General features: G+C 35.2%; 2 protein-coding genes across 2 annotated transcripts; one reads left to right on the top strand and one right to left on the bottom strand.

Moving 5' to 3' along the window:
- Positions 1-211: 211 nt before the first annotated feature.
- LOC106760325 lies at positions 212-667 on the bottom strand. Its single transcript, XM_014643773.1, has one exon. The coding sequence runs from the start codon at positions 665-667 to the stop codon at positions 212-214; it is 456 nt and encodes a 151-aa protein (XP_014499259.1).
- A 2,563-nt stretch (positions 668-3,230) lies between these two features.
- On the top strand, positions 3,231-13,218 carry LOC106762466 (rhodanese-like domain-containing protein 11, chloroplastic). Its single transcript, XM_014646394.2, has 10 exons — positions 3,231-3,516; positions 3,608-3,703; positions 4,060-4,167; positions 4,479-4,575; positions 4,692-4,731; positions 4,814-4,888; positions 5,136-5,223; positions 5,353-5,420; positions 12,616-12,688; positions 12,770-13,218. The coding sequence occupies exons 1-10, from the start codon at positions 3,382-3,384 to the stop codon at positions 12,851-12,853; spliced, it is 864 nt and encodes a 287-aa protein (XP_014501880.1). The 5' UTR covers positions 3,231-3,381; the 3' UTR covers positions 12,854-13,218.
- Positions 13,219-19,494: the final 6,276 nt, after the last annotated feature.

A 19,494-nucleotide genomic window follows, 5' to 3' on the forward strand; every position in this document is an offset into this window, starting at 1 on the left:
GGGCTTCTTCGAGTACTTTTTCTCTAGGCGCGTTGAGGGGTGTATAATGGTCATATTTAGGCGTCCAAGTGAGTTCCTTTTAGGGAGGCTTGTCGCTTTTGTTGGAAAATTGCTTCCTTTCTTTCTTGCCCTCGCTAGTAGGGACTTCCTGTTGTTGTTTTTTCCTTGAGTTTCTCATGTCCTCAATACGAATAAACTCAGGGATCTTCTCCTAGAGTTCCTCCATAGATTTTGGTGGTCTGGCATACAACTGCTCAGCGAAATAGCCTGGTTTTAAACATGACAACAAATTATTGATGATGAAAGTGTGATTTACGTCTTTCACTCGTCGCACAACCTCGTTGTACCTTTGGATGAATTCCTTTAAGGTTTTGTCTTTTCCTTGCTTGGTGTTCACCAATTCTGCTGGCGTCATCTTTTGCTTTCGATTGGATGCATACTGTTTTCTAAAAAGGGTTTCTACTGTGGCAAAGCAGTCTACCGTGTTTGGAGGGAGGGTATGGTACCATTCTAATGCTTTATCCCTTAATGACAAGGAGAAAACTTTGCATATGATTGGATAGCTATCTTTGTAGAATGCCATCGCATTAGTGAAGATCCTGAGGTGGTTATCGGGGTCTGTCGAGCCATCATATCTTTCTAATGTCGGAGGAGGTTTCTCCGACATAGGAGTTTGCATGATAGTTTTCGTAAACAGAAGTAGATTGATAGGCCGAATAGTTTGAAGAGGTGTGGGTGTGGGTCCCCTTCTTCCCTGACTGCTAGGCTCGGTATGGGCAGACCGTCCCCCATTTCGATTGCCCTCATTTTTGTCGTGCCTATTTAAGGCTGATAATTCAGGGGGTGGCCTTTGTGCCCTTAGGGTTGCAATTTCCTCCGCCTGCTTCCGTTGAATCTCTTGTTGTTCCTGTATGATCCGCACCTGTGCCTGTATCTAAGCTCGCATCTCTATGATCATGTATCTAGTATTCTGCTCTTCCATATTTCTTGTGGTCACCATTAGGTATCTTCAAGTCTCTAGGTCCCACGGTGGGCGCCAAAATGTTTCGATAAATATTTTGTGGGACCGAGAAACTAACCTTGCTGACGCGGGTCGACCGCTTTCCAACGCTTGAATTGGGTTCTCCGTTGTCTCCTTCTCATATGGACTGCTTAATCTCCTTCTCCAGCAGAGGAGGGAAGTACATGCAGAAGACACTCTGTTGCTCAAGTTAGACGTAAGTTACGAAGCTTTTGCTCTCAAGAGAGTACTAAGTGACTTGTTATCACTATGAAGTATTTTCGAGTGTGAGTGGAATGTACCTGTCCTTTGACCTTAGCCTTATATTTATAAGTTGTCATAGGCTCAATAAAATATAAACAGTTGGCGTCGTCTGTGGGGACCGAGATACTAATTTTTTGACGCGACTTCTGCTTTTTTGATTCCAGTCTAGGCCACTCAGTTGCCTTTAGTATTGGCCGTTCGATGGACTTCAATCTTGACCGAGGGGGGAGGTACCTACAAAGGCACTCCGACGCTCAAGTTAGGCGTCTGTTGAAGGAGCTTTTGCTCACGAGAGAGTATCTGTGAATTGCTATTACTGTTGAGTATTTTAGAGTGTCAGTAGAACGTATCTGGCTTTTGACCTTGGCCCTGTATTTATAAGTTGTCATAGGCCCAATAAAATACAAACATATTTACCTTAAAATTCGGTCAATTGCTCACAAACAACTTATCAATATCTTTATTTTATCATCCGCTGGACCACTGGCCTAATTTACTCACTGACCCATCAACGCATTAATCTAGCCCTGAGACTTTAATATAAGTCTCGCAATTCCTGGCCCAATTACGGCACAATCCAGTTTACCGATCGACTAATTCTCTTAACTGTTCAACCTAGACATCATACTATGCATAAGTGAAATAACTAAATTGACCTTTCACAATAATATATTTAATCACGACAATTTTACACCGCCATCAAGATTAAAGTAAAGAACTAAAATCTTAAAATACAAATACATTTAAATTTGTGTATTTATCTAGGATTAGTAAATGTACTCCTGAAAGTACAAAGTTCTTTGTTATTTAACCTATAGTTATAATATTTTAAGTCAGACTTTTGTTTCGTAGCCAACTTTTAGGGTGTGTTCATTTTGAAAGATGGATTTAGGAAAAAGAGAGTGGATGGATTTGAGGGAATTTGAGAGTGAGTTAATGGTTGTTTTTTTTGAAGGGATTTGAAGGTGACTAAAAGTGAATTTAGATGTAAAGTTTGTGAAAATTAATATACGATTTGACTAATGTGACAAATAAAAAAATGGTTTAATTGATAGAAATTGAAGATTATCAAAATACCCTTAACATAATAAGTAATATAAAATGATAATTGTTAATATTATATATAATTGTAAAAATTATTATAAGGTAAAAAAAAATAAAAATTAATTTTTAACATAAAAAAAAACTATATTATTATTACTATTATTATTATTTAAGCACATGGGAATCAAAGAATAGAATATATGGAAATCGAACAACAGAATATGTATTTGAATACACCTTATTGAAATTGAATAAAGAGACTTAAGTACATGAGGAATCAAATAACTCATGGTGTATTCATATACACCTTATTGGAATCGAATAAGGAGGGTTGTAATCGAATAGAGTCATTGTGAAATCAAATACGTTTCGTTGGAATCGAATACACGTTGGTGCAGAATGGGATACAACAAAACATTTGAGGCAATATGTTTAGTGTTTGGAATCGTTTAAAGGCTTAATAGCTGAGCATCTATGAAGTAAATTTGGTTATATATTATTAGGAGCATTTGATAATTTCATTAGCAATCACCCAAATCCGAATTAAGATGCAATGATTTAAAATCTCTTAAATCCCTCAAATTTACTATAGTACTTGCTTTTAAATCATAAAAAAACAAATACGATAAATCTTACAAGTAACGCTAGAAGTGACAAGATCAAAATGTCTACATAACGTAATCGTTATCAATTTAAAATATTTATGTCACGTGTCACTAGTTTAAACACCCAGAAAGTTTACTTGATAATTTGGACTTAAATTTATCTTATTTCCTTAAAAAAAAAAACTACAATATAAAATTATAAAAGATAATTTTGTCTTCACATAACATGGTAAAGTGGCTCTCATATGATATGTTTGAAAAAGAGAGTCACTATTATGTTCCAAATAACAATATTAGATATGAAAGCTTTGATTTTGAAGCAAAGTGTGACGAAAGTGTTAAATTAAATTAAAAAAGAAAAATTACTGGTTGAAGATGAGGTGAGTAAGAAGAAGGTAGGGTATGATTGAGATTGCAGAGGATAGGGAATTACGAGAATCGGAGTCTGTTTCGTCCTTCTGAACTCTAATGGAGGCACTATCCCTTCTTCCCATAAACACTCTCACAAATAACCACATTTCTCTCACTGCTTCTTCTAATTATGCTTCGCTCTATTCTTCCTTACAACTCAATCCTTCTTTCACTGCAAGAACCCTCACTTTGGTATTCATTCATTCAATTCTATTCAACTTTTCTGCATTCTTTGCTTTCTGGGTCCCAACTGGAATGATGATAACTACGTTTCTCTTTGCAGAGAAAGAGCGTCGTTCGTGTACAAGCCGAGAGTGAAGATTATGAATTGAAGCAAATGAGGGATATGGCTGCTGCCAGAAAGAGATGGGAGGCTCTGGTATTTTTCAATTTCATTCACTTGTTTTTTTCATCATAGCCACAGTTATAGCTGCATTTGTTCGCAATCCTAAGAATTACGGCCGAGCCACTGCTGAAATGTAAAACCTTATAAACAAAATGCCTGTGGACTGATGACTAATGAGGAGATTAGAGTGGAATTGAATTTTTCGCAATCTTGTTCGTTGTTCATTCTTATTGTATTCGTTGTTTGGGATTTCTCAATAGTAAAACTGAATGATAATTGATAAGATATCTTGTTCTTGTTTGATAAACCCCTTTATGAATATGGTGTTGATTAAAATATGGGGTGGACCCTATTAATTTTTCTTGCGGTTTGCTTGCTTGTTTTTGTAGATCAGAGATGGAAAAGTTAAAGTTCTTACCCCAAGGGAAGCTGGGTACGCAGTTCAGCTTTCAGGCAAGCCCCTTCTTGATGTTCGTCCCTCCAATGAGCGCAACAAGGTTTGTCTTTGAGTTCAGGCGTTGCTTTTCTTTACCCTTTAGTCAATGCATCATCGGAGGGGAATATAAGTGGAATAATTTGACATTTAAAACACGTTATTGCTGCGGTTACATCATTGAAGCTAATTACCATGATGCTAATTGATCTTGGCTAGTTGTAAAGAAAGCATTAGATGGATTTACCTATGTGTTTAGCTTTGTTCATGATACTAATTTTTTTTTTCTTATTGCCAATAAGTAATCTGACTCTTTTTCCTGTATTTTCGCCTCATTGTTGTGATCTTTGCTTGTTCTTTTTGTGTCTTTTGAAGGCATGGGTGAGAGCTTCAACCTGGATTCCAATATTTGATGTTGATAATAAGCTAGATTTTGGAACCGTTCCCAGAAAAGTCACAAATTTTGTTATGGGTATTAAAAATCCCGTGCTGACTCTTTCATTAGTAATTCTTTGCTAGGCTTTTTTAATTTGTAAACTAAATTGGAAGATTTCATTAGAAGTGTATTACTTCTGTTGTGTTGAACAGGAGGTTGGTGGAGTGGCATGCCTACTCTATCTTATGACAGGTATCATAAACTGTCATTTTCTCTTTTGATTTGTTGTCAATGTACATGAATTTATAATTCATTTATTTCCTCTTTTCAACAGCCAGTTCTTAGCCAAAGTTGCGGAAAAGTTCCCCAAAGATTCTGAATTAATTGTAGCATGCCAGAAGGGATTGAGGTGAGATTTACACACTTGGTTGATTGATTGCATTGCACCCTCAATTTTTTTCATTTCGGATTACGATAACCTGTGTTGTTAAAACGTATTTGATACTTCCTCTTGCATTTTTAATCCTATTATAGTATTCCAATATCTGGCTCCTAAAATTATGGTGCACGAAAGAAACTATCTGATGATCGTTAAACTAGTATCAAAAAAACAGCACAGCTTTTTTTTGGTTGATTGAACCTCATTTTCTGGCCAGATCACTTGCTGCTTGTGAACTACTGTATAATGCTGGCTATAAAAATCTGTTTTGGGTTCAAGGAGGATTTGAAGCTGCTGAAGAAGAGGCATGTTTTCCTATTTAAATTTTGTGGAATTTGTATTTGATTTACTCTACTTTAATCAAGCATAGGAAAATAAAATTGGCTAATTTGGTGTGCTCATTCCTTTGTTTTACCAAATTTATTTTGGAACAGGATCTCATTGTAGAGGGCCCATCACCTCTCAAATTTGCTGGAATTGGTGGAGTGTCAGAATTTCTTGGGTAATTGTTTAATCTCTCTCCTTTTTAAGGCTTAATGCATGTTTGTTGATGAAATCTATTTGGTCTTGTCAATTTGAAGTTATCTCTATTGGATAACAAAGGTTATTTTATTATCTACACTATTAACAATGTTTTTACAATGAATTCTTGCCACATTAGAATGTTATATATACTTTTGATGGGCTCCAACGGCATAGACCTTTGAAATATTGGATAACAAGAACAAGTCTGAGTGGTGATAGCTGTTGACATGGTAGTCAAAGTTGAGATCTTACTCAAGATTAGAAAGGGAAATATGGATTGTTAATCAGAAGATCGTAATAATATGGATGGTAAAATTCTACAAATTTTATGAAATTTGCATGTTCACACACAAAATCTGTCTCACTCAAAATTCATAATTGAACTTCATATTATATAAACCAACTCCATCTAAACCAAATAATTTTGTAAGCAAAATTCATAATCTGCAGAGACCTTCAACTCCATCATTTCGATCTCCTTCACCATTGAAATCAGCCACATGTAAATCATGCTGATGTAAAGTTTCATCCTCCTCAACTTAGACTAGAACCAAGTTTTCATCCAAATCCAATGCTTCGTTCTGCTCACACTCATCATCCATAATGTACTCCACATTGGATGAACAATCATCAATATTAATTTGGTCTGGTTTTCTTGTTTGCTTCTTCTTTAGCTCATTTTGAATTAGCCATAACAAAACAACATCATTCATAGTGCACAGTGGATGTAATTCAGGGATATGAATGGCTAAAAAAGTTTAAGCAAGTTTTTGGTGTATATGTGGCAACACTTAATAGAAGTACAAAAGGTTGGTCAAGTTTTTGAAATTAACTGTAATACAACTTTATCCAAAACTAAGGCATACTTAAAAGCTTTGAGAAAGGAGTTAAGAAATGAGGTAGAAGCATTTTATGTTGAGTTGGAAAAAATTGTCAAAGTGGCATACAAATTACAACTTCCGAACAACTCAAGATTACACTCACTGTTCCATGTTTCATAGTTAAAGATGGCTTTACCCTCCTATCAACAAAGTCAAGAACTGCCAAGTTCGTCTCAAATGAGTTTTGCTACTAGGATATTGTTGAATGGAATGTGGCAGGTGCTGATAAAATGGATTGACATGCCCATAAAAGATAGCTCTTGGGAAGATTATGAGGTGATTAAGGTTTTCCCGAGTCCACCTTATTGATGGGCATCAATTATTGGCCTTCAAAATATTTCTACTATTGTAGTGGAAAAATAGACTCTAGTAGGAATGAGTTTGTTATGCAGAGTGGTGGTGACTAACTGCACATATGGCAGATTGAGGGGGTGGGGCGGCAACAGGAGGAAAGGAGGCAATCATTTTGGTAATTGTGGGGTGTTGGCTGCAAAACCAACGACAAGTGCACTAGCCGCAACGTAGCAAGTGATCAAGGGACTTGTGCAACACTTAACAACTCTTGCATTTTAATTCAATTAGACCACAAAGTTCACAAAAACACAAGAAACTTTTTTTGATAAAAATATTTTCATCAAATAGTTGGTGTGCAAGGAAATGTAACATTGATCATTTACAAATTGTTAAGACTAGAGTTCATCCACTTCACTCTCATGCATTCACAAACTTTTCAATTTCATAATCAAGTCAAAATCAACTCACAAACATACTCAAATCGTTTTCTTAGTAACTTTGAGCCTATGATAACTCATCAAGTTTCAATTCCTTGAATCCCCAACAAACAACTATGCATTAAGTTCAAGAGTCTAAAGATTACTAATGAATCATGTTCTATCCCTAGACATAAGCTCCATTAGGTATCAATTTTAGTACTAGGTTCAATTCATATTTCCCAATATATCAAGAACCACAAATCAAGCCATAAGTGATCAAGCCACAACAAGCATCAAGCATAGAAATCAAATACTAACTTTGAAATGGAAAAACATATGCATTAACATCACAAAATACATAAGATTTAGTTTATTACATCTAATCTCACCAAATAAGGTTAGCCTTCCATGGTGGAGAACCTAAGGTTTACAAATTGAAGAGACAAAGAAGAAATTGAAAACATAAAGAAGATGAAGGTCCTTTCCTAAGGCACCTAGCAGCTACTCCAAGTCTCAATCACGCCTCTCCTTCGCTTTTCCATCTCCAATCTCAAACCCATCTTCCTCTTCAACCCCAAAAGGGCGAAAACCACCATGGATGAATGAGGAAACCCATGGAGGAGAGGGAGAGCTTCCCAACACTCCAAGCATCCTCCAAGAGTCTCTCCCAAGCACCCAAGGTGATTTTGTTCGTGTAAGAATGAGGAATTATGAAAACCCTCGCGAATACATGATTAAATACCCACTTTCGCATATCAGAACTGATAGACTCGCCCAACGGCTTCATTCTCACCTAGTGAGGCCTAAAAACTGATGCTCCTTGACTTGTAACTCGCTTTGTAAGTTTAGGCTATCAAACTCGCCCAATGAGTAACCAGCTCGCCCAACGAGTCAGCCTAGCTCCCAATAGTGATTTTTTGTTTGTTCGGGGGTGGTCCATTGCAATATAACCCTACAGGTGAGTCTTTTCTTCATGTTTGTAGCCTCGATACGATTCTAGAGCCCCTAGAGTGGGTATTTGTCTAAAAATCATTCTTTCTTGTCCAATCATGCTTCCTTTAGTTCCAGCTTGTTTTCCTCCATTAGAATTGCTACCTATTTCCTTATCTCACACACTCAAAGAGATATTAGAGGTAAAACAAGCATATATTAACTAAAACACAATAAAATATAAAAACACACTGAACTTGGAACATAATACGGGAAAAGCTATGAAAGAGTTGATTTATTCATGAAACTATACACCCAAAAACATGTAAAATCAATTGTTATCATAGGGGTTGTGTTGGAAGACTTACATTGAGTCACCCACCCATCTATGATCATATCAACAGGTGAGCCACCCAACTGGCTACCCTTCACTGAGTCACCCACCTAGCTCCTAGGGAGGCGTTACCATCGATGTTCTTGATACTGTCACTGGTGTCGCTGCAGGTGCAATCAGATCCCTAATTGTTTTCAGTAACATCCTTACACTTCAACTTTTATCTCATATTTCACTAAGGGTCATTAGCATCCCCACTTTAGAAAGTTATCTATCATCATTGTTGCCATTCACCCTCTCCATAAACATTTGTATCCATCACAACTTTCGTTCCGCACCTCATAACAATCCTATTCACACTTAAAAACAAAGAACAACAATGGTCCCTTGTGGTGTGACAAGACAACAACCCTCATTCAATGCGAAGAAGAAAATGAACATGAAACCCTTGCACGTGAGCGAGGAAAAGAAGGTTTCGTGATGGAGAAGGGTAGCATCCGTGGTAGACGAAGATCCTGTTCAAGCACTACAACAGTGTTGTTAAAGTTTTTGACTCTAGTTCCGTCAACAACAGAGTGCAACAACGTAGCTCCCTCTTGGAATAGTGGTAGAAAGGAACTTGGTTTATCTTGAAGAAGAAAGAAGCCATGCCTTTGTTCAACAAGAAACAGTGATTGATCATGCTTGGAGAAGAGGACGCTTGTGGTGTCAATTTGTGGTTTATGAATGATGTTTTTAGACACTTTTTGATATCAAGTATGGACAAGGAAATTACAGGAACATAGAAAAGTTGGAAAAATTATGCTATTATTGTTTGATCTGTCATGTGCATTAACAATTATGTTTTTTGTTATGTTTTTGTTTAAGATTAATTGTAATTAGTATTGTAATATTGGATTGTACCAATAATGTTTTGAATTTGTTCTAGTATTGTAGTAGTGATGTTAGTAAAATGTCGATACTATACTTTGTTGATTAATCCCATAACATTGTTGTTATGTTATATCAATTTAAGCATGTTGTGCTGCATTTGTGATGTTTACACGTAAATGATGAAATGACTAAATGCAATGAAGATATTGAAAGGGAAAAAACGAGACAAAAAAGACATGTCTGCTTTAGTTGCACTCCAAAAAAAGACACTCTGATCAATCTGCAATCATATACTTCTATCCGTGTGAGCTTTTTAGCCCTCAAAATTGCACATGTGGCTCATCAGATTGCTAGCAATTTTGACACATTCGTGATTGGCCACTTTAAGAAGTGGAATTATGGCTCCCCTTAATGCTTTGAGGGACGTCATGACAGAAAGTTTCTGATATTAAATCCTTGGAACATGTGGAATATTTGGGAAACAATAAACAGATGGAAACGTATATGCATTCTATATTTCTGTCTTAACTTCACTCAATAATGCAGAGCTGTTTCCATGTTTCTTTTTGGACTAATCAATATCTATCACTAATAAATTGTTAATTTAGAATAATGAGCTGTAATTAGTAGAAAGTTAGATATGTGTGTGTGTGTATATATATATATATATATATATATATATATATATATATATATATATATATATATATATATATATATATATATATGATAAGGAATGCAGGGACCTGTTGATTATATACAGTGTTCTTCAATCTGTTAATTATCATGTCTTCTTTTAGTCGTCACTTCTTTTTTTTTTTTTAAATGTTTATCCTAGATAAAAGTGACGTATGTTATTTTATATGCTTATCCACTCTATACATGAATGATGCTATCCTTTCACACATACACCCTCCCATACCCAAAACAAAGATTTTAAATCAGTAAAATCTGTGTAGGCTTGCAGTATACAATTTAAAATGCTCTTCTATTTAAGGAAAACATTTTGGAGCAATCCTGAGCCAAGATAATTAATAACCAACCTGAAACTGTGGGTAATCTGGAGCACTAAACACAATGACCAGCTTTCCAGAATCTACAGTATGGTGAATGGTGTAACCTTTCATCCATTTCATCTATAAACAAGCAGCCTAAATCATAATTTAGTTAGGCACTGAATAAAGCTTGAATTTGAAGCAATAGTTCAACTAAGTTCATACACTTTTATTTTCATTATCCTAACAATAGCAGCAAACCAGAACACTAGAATGCATTCAAACAGGAATTCTTTTAGGATCAGAAAACATAAATGAAAATTTCATTATACAAATAATAAATGCAATGGTGCGGCATCTTTTTCAACCATCAATTAGCATCTGTCTAATGTTACAGGATTAGAGTAAATTGGTAGGTAAATATTTGACCAGTTTTGTTTAGAAAGGGTATTAGGTTTTATTCTGAGGCATGCTTTCACGGAAGTAAAGATGGGAGAAACATGAGTTCATTGTATTTTGCCATTCCACATGCCTTAATTTGATGTAGTGAAAATTTGTATTTACTTCCTCATGCTGCTCTTATCCTTTCCATTTTAAACCTATTAAGTTTATCTTAGAGAAATAAAAGAGTAATCAAAGCTTGAGTTAAATGATCAAACAAACAAATTATGGTGATTTATAATTATTTGAAGGTATTTATTTTTTTTCATCAATAGTAGGGTTTCTGAATTAAACTCTATTAGATAAGGGTACTCCTATTGCTCAGTAATTTTTTTTAAAAAAATTACAAGACGAAATCTAGAAAATCTTTCAATATAATCAATAGGTACTCTAATAAGTCTTCCTTGTCAGTACTTGATATCAACAAGTGTCTAAAAACATCATCGATAAACTACAAATTGACCCCGCAAGCTTCTTCATCTCTAAGCACTGATCAACCCCTATTTCTTGTTCAACAAAGGTGTGGCTTCTTTCTTCAGCATAAACCTAGTTCCTTTCCACCACTTTCGGGGAGGGAGCAACGTTGTTGTGATTTGCCGTAATAGAACTAGAGTCAAAGACTTTGCTGACATTGTCTTAATGCCTGAACGAGATCTTCATCTACCATGGATGCAACCCTTCTCCATCGTGAAATCCTTCTTCTTTTCCTTGCTCACATGCAAGGGTTTCTCGTTCATCTTCTTCTTCGTGTTGAATGAGGGTTGTTGCCCCACCACAAGGGACCATGATTGTTCTCTGTTTTTAGGTTTGAGTAGGGTTGTTATGAGGCATGGAATGAAAATTGTGATGGATACAAATGTTTATGGAGAGGGTGAATGATGACAATGATGATGGATAACTCTCTGAAGCGGGGATGCAAATGACCCTTAATGAAATGTAAGAAGAACGGAAAATGAAGTGTAAGGACGTCGTTGAGAGCAACTAGGGATCTGATTGCACTTGCAGCTGTGCCAATGACGGTGTCAAGAACATCGATGGTAGGGTCTCCCTAGGAGTTGAGTGGGTAGCTCAGTGAAGGGTAACCAGTTGGGTGGGTGGCTCACCTGTGAATGGAGAAGGGAGATAAGCCTCCCACGTGAAGAACATGATAGCAAGAGGATTGACATGTTTCAAAAACGAGAGAGGTGACGTGGTACACCGTTAGCCACGCCAGAAAAAAAATTAATTTTGTTGGTCAAGGAGGACAAAATCCGAAACTTTTTGAATGTAGAAGGATGAAAATGGATCAAAGTTTCAAAGAGGGACGAAAACCAAAATAGCATGATAGTTTAGGGACTAAAATCATATTTAATCCTAATATATAAGTGGATGCAAATCTCACCTTAAAAGTCGGTTTTGTAAGGTTGAGTTAGACTTGAAATCTGTTATTAACATAGCATCGGAACCATGGGTTAGAGTCTATCCTAACAAGATTTGTTGTTTGTTAGACATTGTTCCATTAATAAGTTCCACACACAAGATGTATATTATACCTTAGCGGGAGGGAGGTGTATTAAAAGTCTCGCATCAACTAGAGATAAAGCCAATTCACAATAAATAAGTGGATGTAATCTTCACTTTAGAAGCTGATTTTGTAGGGTTGAGTTACGTTTAAATCTCCTTCTTAACATATTGTTGTCACAGGACAGAGGGAGAATTCTCTGATTTACCTTTTTTTATTTGTCCCCTTGAGTAATACCAAGACCTGTCATACTTACACATTTATAATTGGTTGGAAACTCTAGTACAAAATCTTTGTTCTAAATCACCCTGCAGATTTGAGTCATGATCATAGTCTCTAGTTGATGAAGACTTATATGTAGCCTAATGTTCATTGCTTATTGGATATAATTGCATGATAGTTTTAAATAATTTTCATTACAATTTGCAGCCTTCAAGTGTGATTTTATATATTCAAAATAATTAGGATATGGTTGCAAATTTCTGACTTCATAAATATTTCTAGTTGGACTGATCAACAAAGAGCAGCTGCGGCCAAGGAAGGCTGGGGATATAGATTAGTGTTTTCTGCACGCCTGGTATTTTATCCGCTGTGGACCTTCACTTTTATATTTTATTTCTTAATCTATACATTCACAAGTTTGACATTTGTGGCATAGATTGGAGTCTTTCTTGCTGCCGATGTGCTATATATTGGTGCTCAGCAAATTAGGCGCTATCTTCAGGATATCAGGACCCATTGAGGTAAGTTTTTATCAATCCTCACGGAGACAATTTTTCGTTGTGGATGAGTATATACAGACAGCAGGATAAACAACTCAATTTTGGATGCTGACCCTTGGTAGAGTCTCAAAGCTCATTCTTCACTTAATATGATTTGCCAGCAGACGCTTTCTGAGATTGTCGTATTTGCCCCATCTTATTTTCACACTGGATTATAAATGCAAATAGTTAGGCGACCATTTAGTGTAGATTTCTTCCATTTGGTTTGTACTGATACCTTTTGGCCAAATGCTTGTACTTTTCTATGAATTTTCCATTAAAAGAAAATCAACTGTCATATAATCATATTACTGTTCCATTAATGTTACTGTTTTGGTTATGTTTATATATTGTAAATGGCCATGAATGATGTACTAGATTAGTTCATGTTCATACAGAGTTGAAGAAGTGTCTTGTAAAGATTAATTCCACAAACTTCTTCAACCTTCGCTCTCCAAAGTATTTGTCTTCCTCTTCCGTACTCGTTCTTGGTAAGGTGAATGAGGGTTGTGTTCGTAGAAGATACAAAAATATTCTGATGCTCAAGTTGAATATCAATGATATTAAATGCGTAATTGATGAGAGCGTAAAGGAAATACCTTGATGGTTGTTATTTATAATATATTTTATTACTAGGCCCTTAACTGGATGAGTTTGGCCTAGTGATCAATTTATCTTGTCTAAATCAATTGTTTGATCATATTATGTTAAGTTGCAGAGTAGTCGGATAGTTATTAATTTTGGAAGACCACCAGGTAATCGGAAAGACAAGTTAGTGGTAGTCAACATGCAAATTGAACCTATTTGAGTCCAGACACTGAAAACACATTAGGTTATGTTCTGTAGACTAAACCAATGTTGATGTGGCAGAAGAGTATTCGGTCATATATAATACAATTATGAATCTTGGTTATATTGTTGTAGAACTTCTCTAGCGACTGTCAACTGTTCAACGTGCTATGTTGTTTTTGTATGTATTCATTTAGTATTTCTTCATTACACCCTTTTGAAATATTTATGTTGTCTTTAAAGTTAGATCATCAATTCTGAAAAGATATTGTGAAAGGAGAAGTAAACATTAAGATTTAAGTAGTAGTGATTTGTTAGCACCCAGGATGTATTCTTAGTTCATTGTCTTTCCAAAATTGTTAAACCAAATAAAGAAACTCATCTATCTGTTTGATTAGCTGGATCTGTGAAAATTTGTTGTGATTTAGTTTGCTGGTATTGCAGATTTTGTAAATGGTGAATTGGCGAATGCTTGCCAGCTCATTGTTTATCTCTTAATCTAGCTTATTGGGGGCGTCATAAACAACCTTTTGGAAACCCTTTTGAACAGCATGATTTGCATGCATCATGTTCTAGGAATATTTTAAGCAAGGAAATTTACTTATTCTTATTCAGATACAAGAACTAAAAACTAAGTGGTCAAATGTATTAGGAAGTTGATTTTTCTTTTCGGAATTTTTAACAATTATTTTGAAGACACTTGTTAATATTTATCAAGTAACTCAAAATACTTGTGGATGTTGGGTAACATTTTATCCTTCTCTCCAATTTCAAAGAAAACAAAAAAATAACACCTATTAGAAATAAATAAAATAACTACAAGAATCTTAGAAAAGAAATTAATTTTCGTCATTTTTCTTAAGTTGGTGTCATTAGAAAAACCTTATTTACTATTTATAATACTAAGAAAAAGCACCAAAGGAAGTGTCCATAAAAAAACCTAATGCTCTATTCATAATAATAAAAAAAAAAAGCATCAAAGGACAATCTTTCCTATGTGGGACTTTTTTTTTTTTTTTCATAATTTTCTTAAATATTTGGATGAAATTAATCAAATTGACCATGTTTTATTATTTGCCATCGCTTATTTTTTCTGATACGTTATAAGAGAATCCAATCTATATAAACTTGTCAATGTTAACTAGTTTTGTTTGTCATAACATTTACTAAGTTTTCATTTCTGAAAATCTTTTGTATATCGATACTTATTTCTTCTATTACTTTTGAAAAATAGTGGACATAGAAAAGATTCTCTTAAATTTCTTATACTAAAGCAATAGAAAAGAAAAAAATTGGTATGCTATACTAAAAAAATAATATAATCCACTTTTAATAAGAAAAATAAACATTGGAATGATTTTATTATCACACTTTCGGAGGAAAAGTTCATCGAATCATAAATTATTGAACTTGATTATTTTAAAGATTGGTTTAACATCATACATTTTGTTTGAATTGATTTGTTCATGTACTTAATCTTTTTGAAGTAAAATAATGAGAAGAAATTAATGAAACGGAAGGTAAATGAGTCACGTGATACACGTTTTAATGTTTCCTTCTCTCATGAGAATCTGTTAAATAGATCCTATCAATCGTAATTTAAAAAGTCACCATTTTCTTTTAACAATTATATAAGTCTCTTTCAGTGGTCTCTTTTATTCATCATCACAAAATCATACATTTTCATTTTTAGTAAGTTAGGTTTGCTTTTCTAGTATTTCTTAACTGATATATTTTACTATAATAAAAGATAAAATTGTTTAATATAACGATGACTCTTGCAAGAAAGGATATATAAACATAATTTCATTAAATTTTTAATAAAAATTATAAATGTTTATTTTCAATAAGTGACGTTTTTTTTTTGTTTAAGTATTTCTTAACTGATACTTTTGAATACAATAAAGATAGATTTGTTTAAGATATAAAAATGACTATAAGAAAAGATATAAAAGTTTTACGTTGTGTTTGTACGAGAAAATTTAAAAGATTAATTTATTTATTTGAAAATTTTGAATATTTTAAAAATAAAATAACTTATTTGAATGAGAAAGTTAAAAGGAAATTGTAATGGATAAATTTTAAGGTATTTCAAATAATTAAAATAATAAAATTTGAAAGTCGTTTAAAAAGGAAGGAAATTGAAATTTCACAAGTTGTGGAATTTCTCATTAGTCAGGATGAAAAAAAATTACAAGTCCAAAAAGTCAACTTATATATACCTTCAACTCACACTGAGTTGTCTCGACATCTAGTGTAAGTCGACTTAGCTTAATTAGGAACACGACCTACTTGACTCAATGTCTCGCCAAAACTAACTCAACCTTCTGCCTAAGTCGACTCACTTGACCCTTCGATTCTGGTCACTTGAATTGAACCATTGTCTCTGATGACTTTGGCTCTATCTTTGGCTTGGACTTACTCTATTAGAAATATTTCTCAAACTTCAACCAAGGTTGACTCAATTTGTAACAAAGGTTGAGCCTAGGCGATCGGAACCAAAGGGTTAAACCAAGCAAACTTGGGTTGAGGGTTGAGCTGAGCTGACTGAAGGTAAAGACTAGTTAGTTCAGGCCTACTTAGATAGACCTTCAACGTGGGCCTACTTAACTCAACCTTCGTCTTGACCTTCGACTAGGGTTGACTTGTTTCATACTTTGACAAGGATCGACTTGTCTTCACCTTCGGTCAAGGTTGACTTGTCCTAGCTTTGGTTAGGGCGATTCAACTCAATCTTTTGTCCGACTAGTCTTAACACATGCCTTGTTGCCAGAGTAGCACCCAATGCTAACCCCATTCTGCTCGGTGCTGACGTCATGCACATACACCACGCTGCTAACTTGTGCTCCACATGTTTGCTCACATTTTTCACACCTTGTACACGTGCCACTCAATCCTTAAGTCATGGTTGATGATCAACCAAGCATATGTACTTTCCAGAGCATTGGGTCATCTTTAAATGCCATGCTCACGACTTGTATTTTGGAACTTTTGAGATTAATGAGAGAAAACTCTGTTGAGATCTCTCCAAAACATTTTTTACTTCTTGAAAGTCACAGTGAGGGAGTCTGAGAGCTTCCTTTAGCCTCTTTGCCTAGCTAGACACCTAGTCCAAGAATCTATCTTCCACATTTCACCATACACACCTCACTTCACGAGAGTCTTCTTCCATTCATTCAATATTCCATAGCTTCATTTTGTTATTCACCAACTATTTCAATCTTCAACTGCCTCTATTTTCATTTTGCTCAGATTTAAATGAGTCTTTTTAGGGATAATCTTTTTTTGAAACTTGAGGAATCAACTTATCCATCCTCCTCACGGTTTCCAAATTCCATTGCGCTTTTAGTCCAATTTGAGGAGTCCTCCTGGTTGGTTGCTTTATCTAGAAGAACCCGTCAAAGCCTCTTTCATCTCTTAATCCTCTACAGTCTTTTACCATTTATTTTTATACTCCCACATTACAGTAATTTCAATTAAAGGTCCATCTCGTGCTGATAAAGGAAAAGCTATAAACAAGCAAAGGAGGCAGTTCCGTTACATTTTAAGGGTTCCTCAAACACTACTAGCCCCAACAGTCACAATTCCAACTGATGTTAGGTCATCACAGGGGAACACGCCCTGATTTAGGGGTCACACTAGACCTTGTTGTGGATCTCACTCCTTCTATACCCATCTCTTCCTCAGTTTTGTCTCCAGATACACACTAGCCATTTAATGATCCTTGTCAAGCTACTGATGGTGTTTACTCTCATCTCCATGATTGAACTATCATTAAACCTTATGGTCATGGGTAATACCAGCTCATCTTTCTAACTAATTTATATTAGATGACTTATTTTACTTTGCCTTAAATTTGTTAACTTTTATGCATATATATTTAGGTTTCTTTCTTCTAGAGTTGCTTCTTAGGCCATCACAAGGTCTATTAAGCAACAATTTTTTCACCCTTGCCCATCATGGGGAGTAATACCATTGGAAGACAAAGAACTATTCTGGCAGTGATTTAAGGTAAAACTTCATGAAACCAATTCTCATTTTCTATTGATGTACATTAAGTCCATCTTAACATGATCTACTGTAACAATAAAATTTATAGTACAGACCTAAGCATGAAGCTCAAATTAAAAAAAAATCCATAACAAAGCATCTCACTAGTTGTCAGAAATGTTTGGAGATGCATGTATTGCAGGAGAATTCCCTTATTGGGTTAGGGAGCACATATGAAATTCATTGGTAGCACATTAGAATTCGTTAGATTACCGCAACAAATGTGATACCACCTAAAGAAATATGGCTTTAGAAAAAGGTTGTTCAATCATCACACATGAGCATGCCATTTGTATGGTATAAATCTTCATTCATTTCCTATCAATTATGATATAAGTTATGTACTTTGAAATTGATGTGTGTATAATATATGTATGTAAATATATATATATATATATATATATATATATATATAACTTCAATAATTTTACAAGAAGTAGAGTTGGGATGGGTTGTCCACATTGATGAGGTGTTTTGACAAACTTATCTTCGAAAGGGATCTGAGTTATTTGTTGATGAGAGGTCTCATAGGACAAATACAAGCCAATTGTTTTATAAAAACATGTACTATTTTGTTCCTTTTAAACTTCCTCCTTTTGTATTGGCGCTTTATATATTATTTATATTATTTAATAGAAAAAAATTTCAACTAGACTTTAACAAGCCAGACCAGAGGTGAGATCATGTCCTGGTGATGCATCAGAAGCAAATCCTAATGATGATGAAATCATTAAAACAAAGTGTTGGGTTGACGTCGTCGGTGAAAAACAAAAGGATGACTATATGTGGTAAGACAACTCACTAGTGTAGTAAAGGAAAACAACAACGGTTATTTTTGCCTATACGCAACGGTTGACGAACCGAGGTATATACAGGTGTGGCAAAAAAGGGTAGGCTTTTGCCTCGGTTCAAATGCAACCCAAGTAGTAGAGTTTATTTGATATAATTTTTTTTAATTTTTTTCCTGCGAGGTATATTGCCTCGATTCCTTTGAACCGAGGCAGTATAAGGGTGTCTTCCGCCTCGGTTGGGGATAAACCAAGGCAATAGAGGGTATTTTTTTGTTTTTTTCGTCAAACTTTTTTGTTTTGTTTTATTAGGTTCAAGAAGATGTCATCAACCCTATCAACAATAAATGGATCTGATGTTACTCTTTGAAGAACTTCAACTATAGAGTCATGAATCTACAGATGTTCTAGTTGAGATATCACTTCCTCCTATTCATCCTCACTCCATGGAATAGATTCCAAACATTTTAGGCATGACACAACGCCAACATCAAACATGATTGCTACTGATACCTACAAAATAACGCAAGTAAAAGTAAGAACATAAGAAACCAAATGTAGTCAAGAAACAAGAATAAAAGAATGTACAAAACAACAAACATCAACCTATGCAAGCTCAAAAAATTTAGGAAACTTGAGCAAGCTCAAAACTTTAGGAACCCCATCGTCCATGGAACGCAACTTGGCCTTGAGATCCTCGTAGTGCATCAAAACCATAACTTCCACATACACTTCCACGTCGTCGCAGTTGTTGATCTCCACCGAGCCGCATCGTCACAACGAAGCTTCTCTGTGAAGAACCAACTCTTCTCGGCCAGAACGCTATTCCGGACCTTCATTGACACCCTTAGGCCATCCCGCCTAACCACCGTGAGTCAGACGTCGCCCTCCTCGAGCAAGGCGGGCTCCTAAAGGAGCTTGAAGAGCCGATCTTGTGTCTTGTCGTCGGATAATTTATGCTCCTCCGACATCATGTCGAAGAGGGTTTGCATGTG

Source organism: Vigna radiata, chromosome 5 (genome assembly GCF_000741045.1).
Source record: "Vigna radiata var. radiata cultivar VC1973A chromosome 5, Vradiata_ver6, whole genome shotgun sequence".
NCBI classification, from domain to species: domain Eukaryota; kingdom Viridiplantae; phylum Streptophyta; class Magnoliopsida; order Fabales; family Fabaceae; genus Vigna; species Vigna radiata.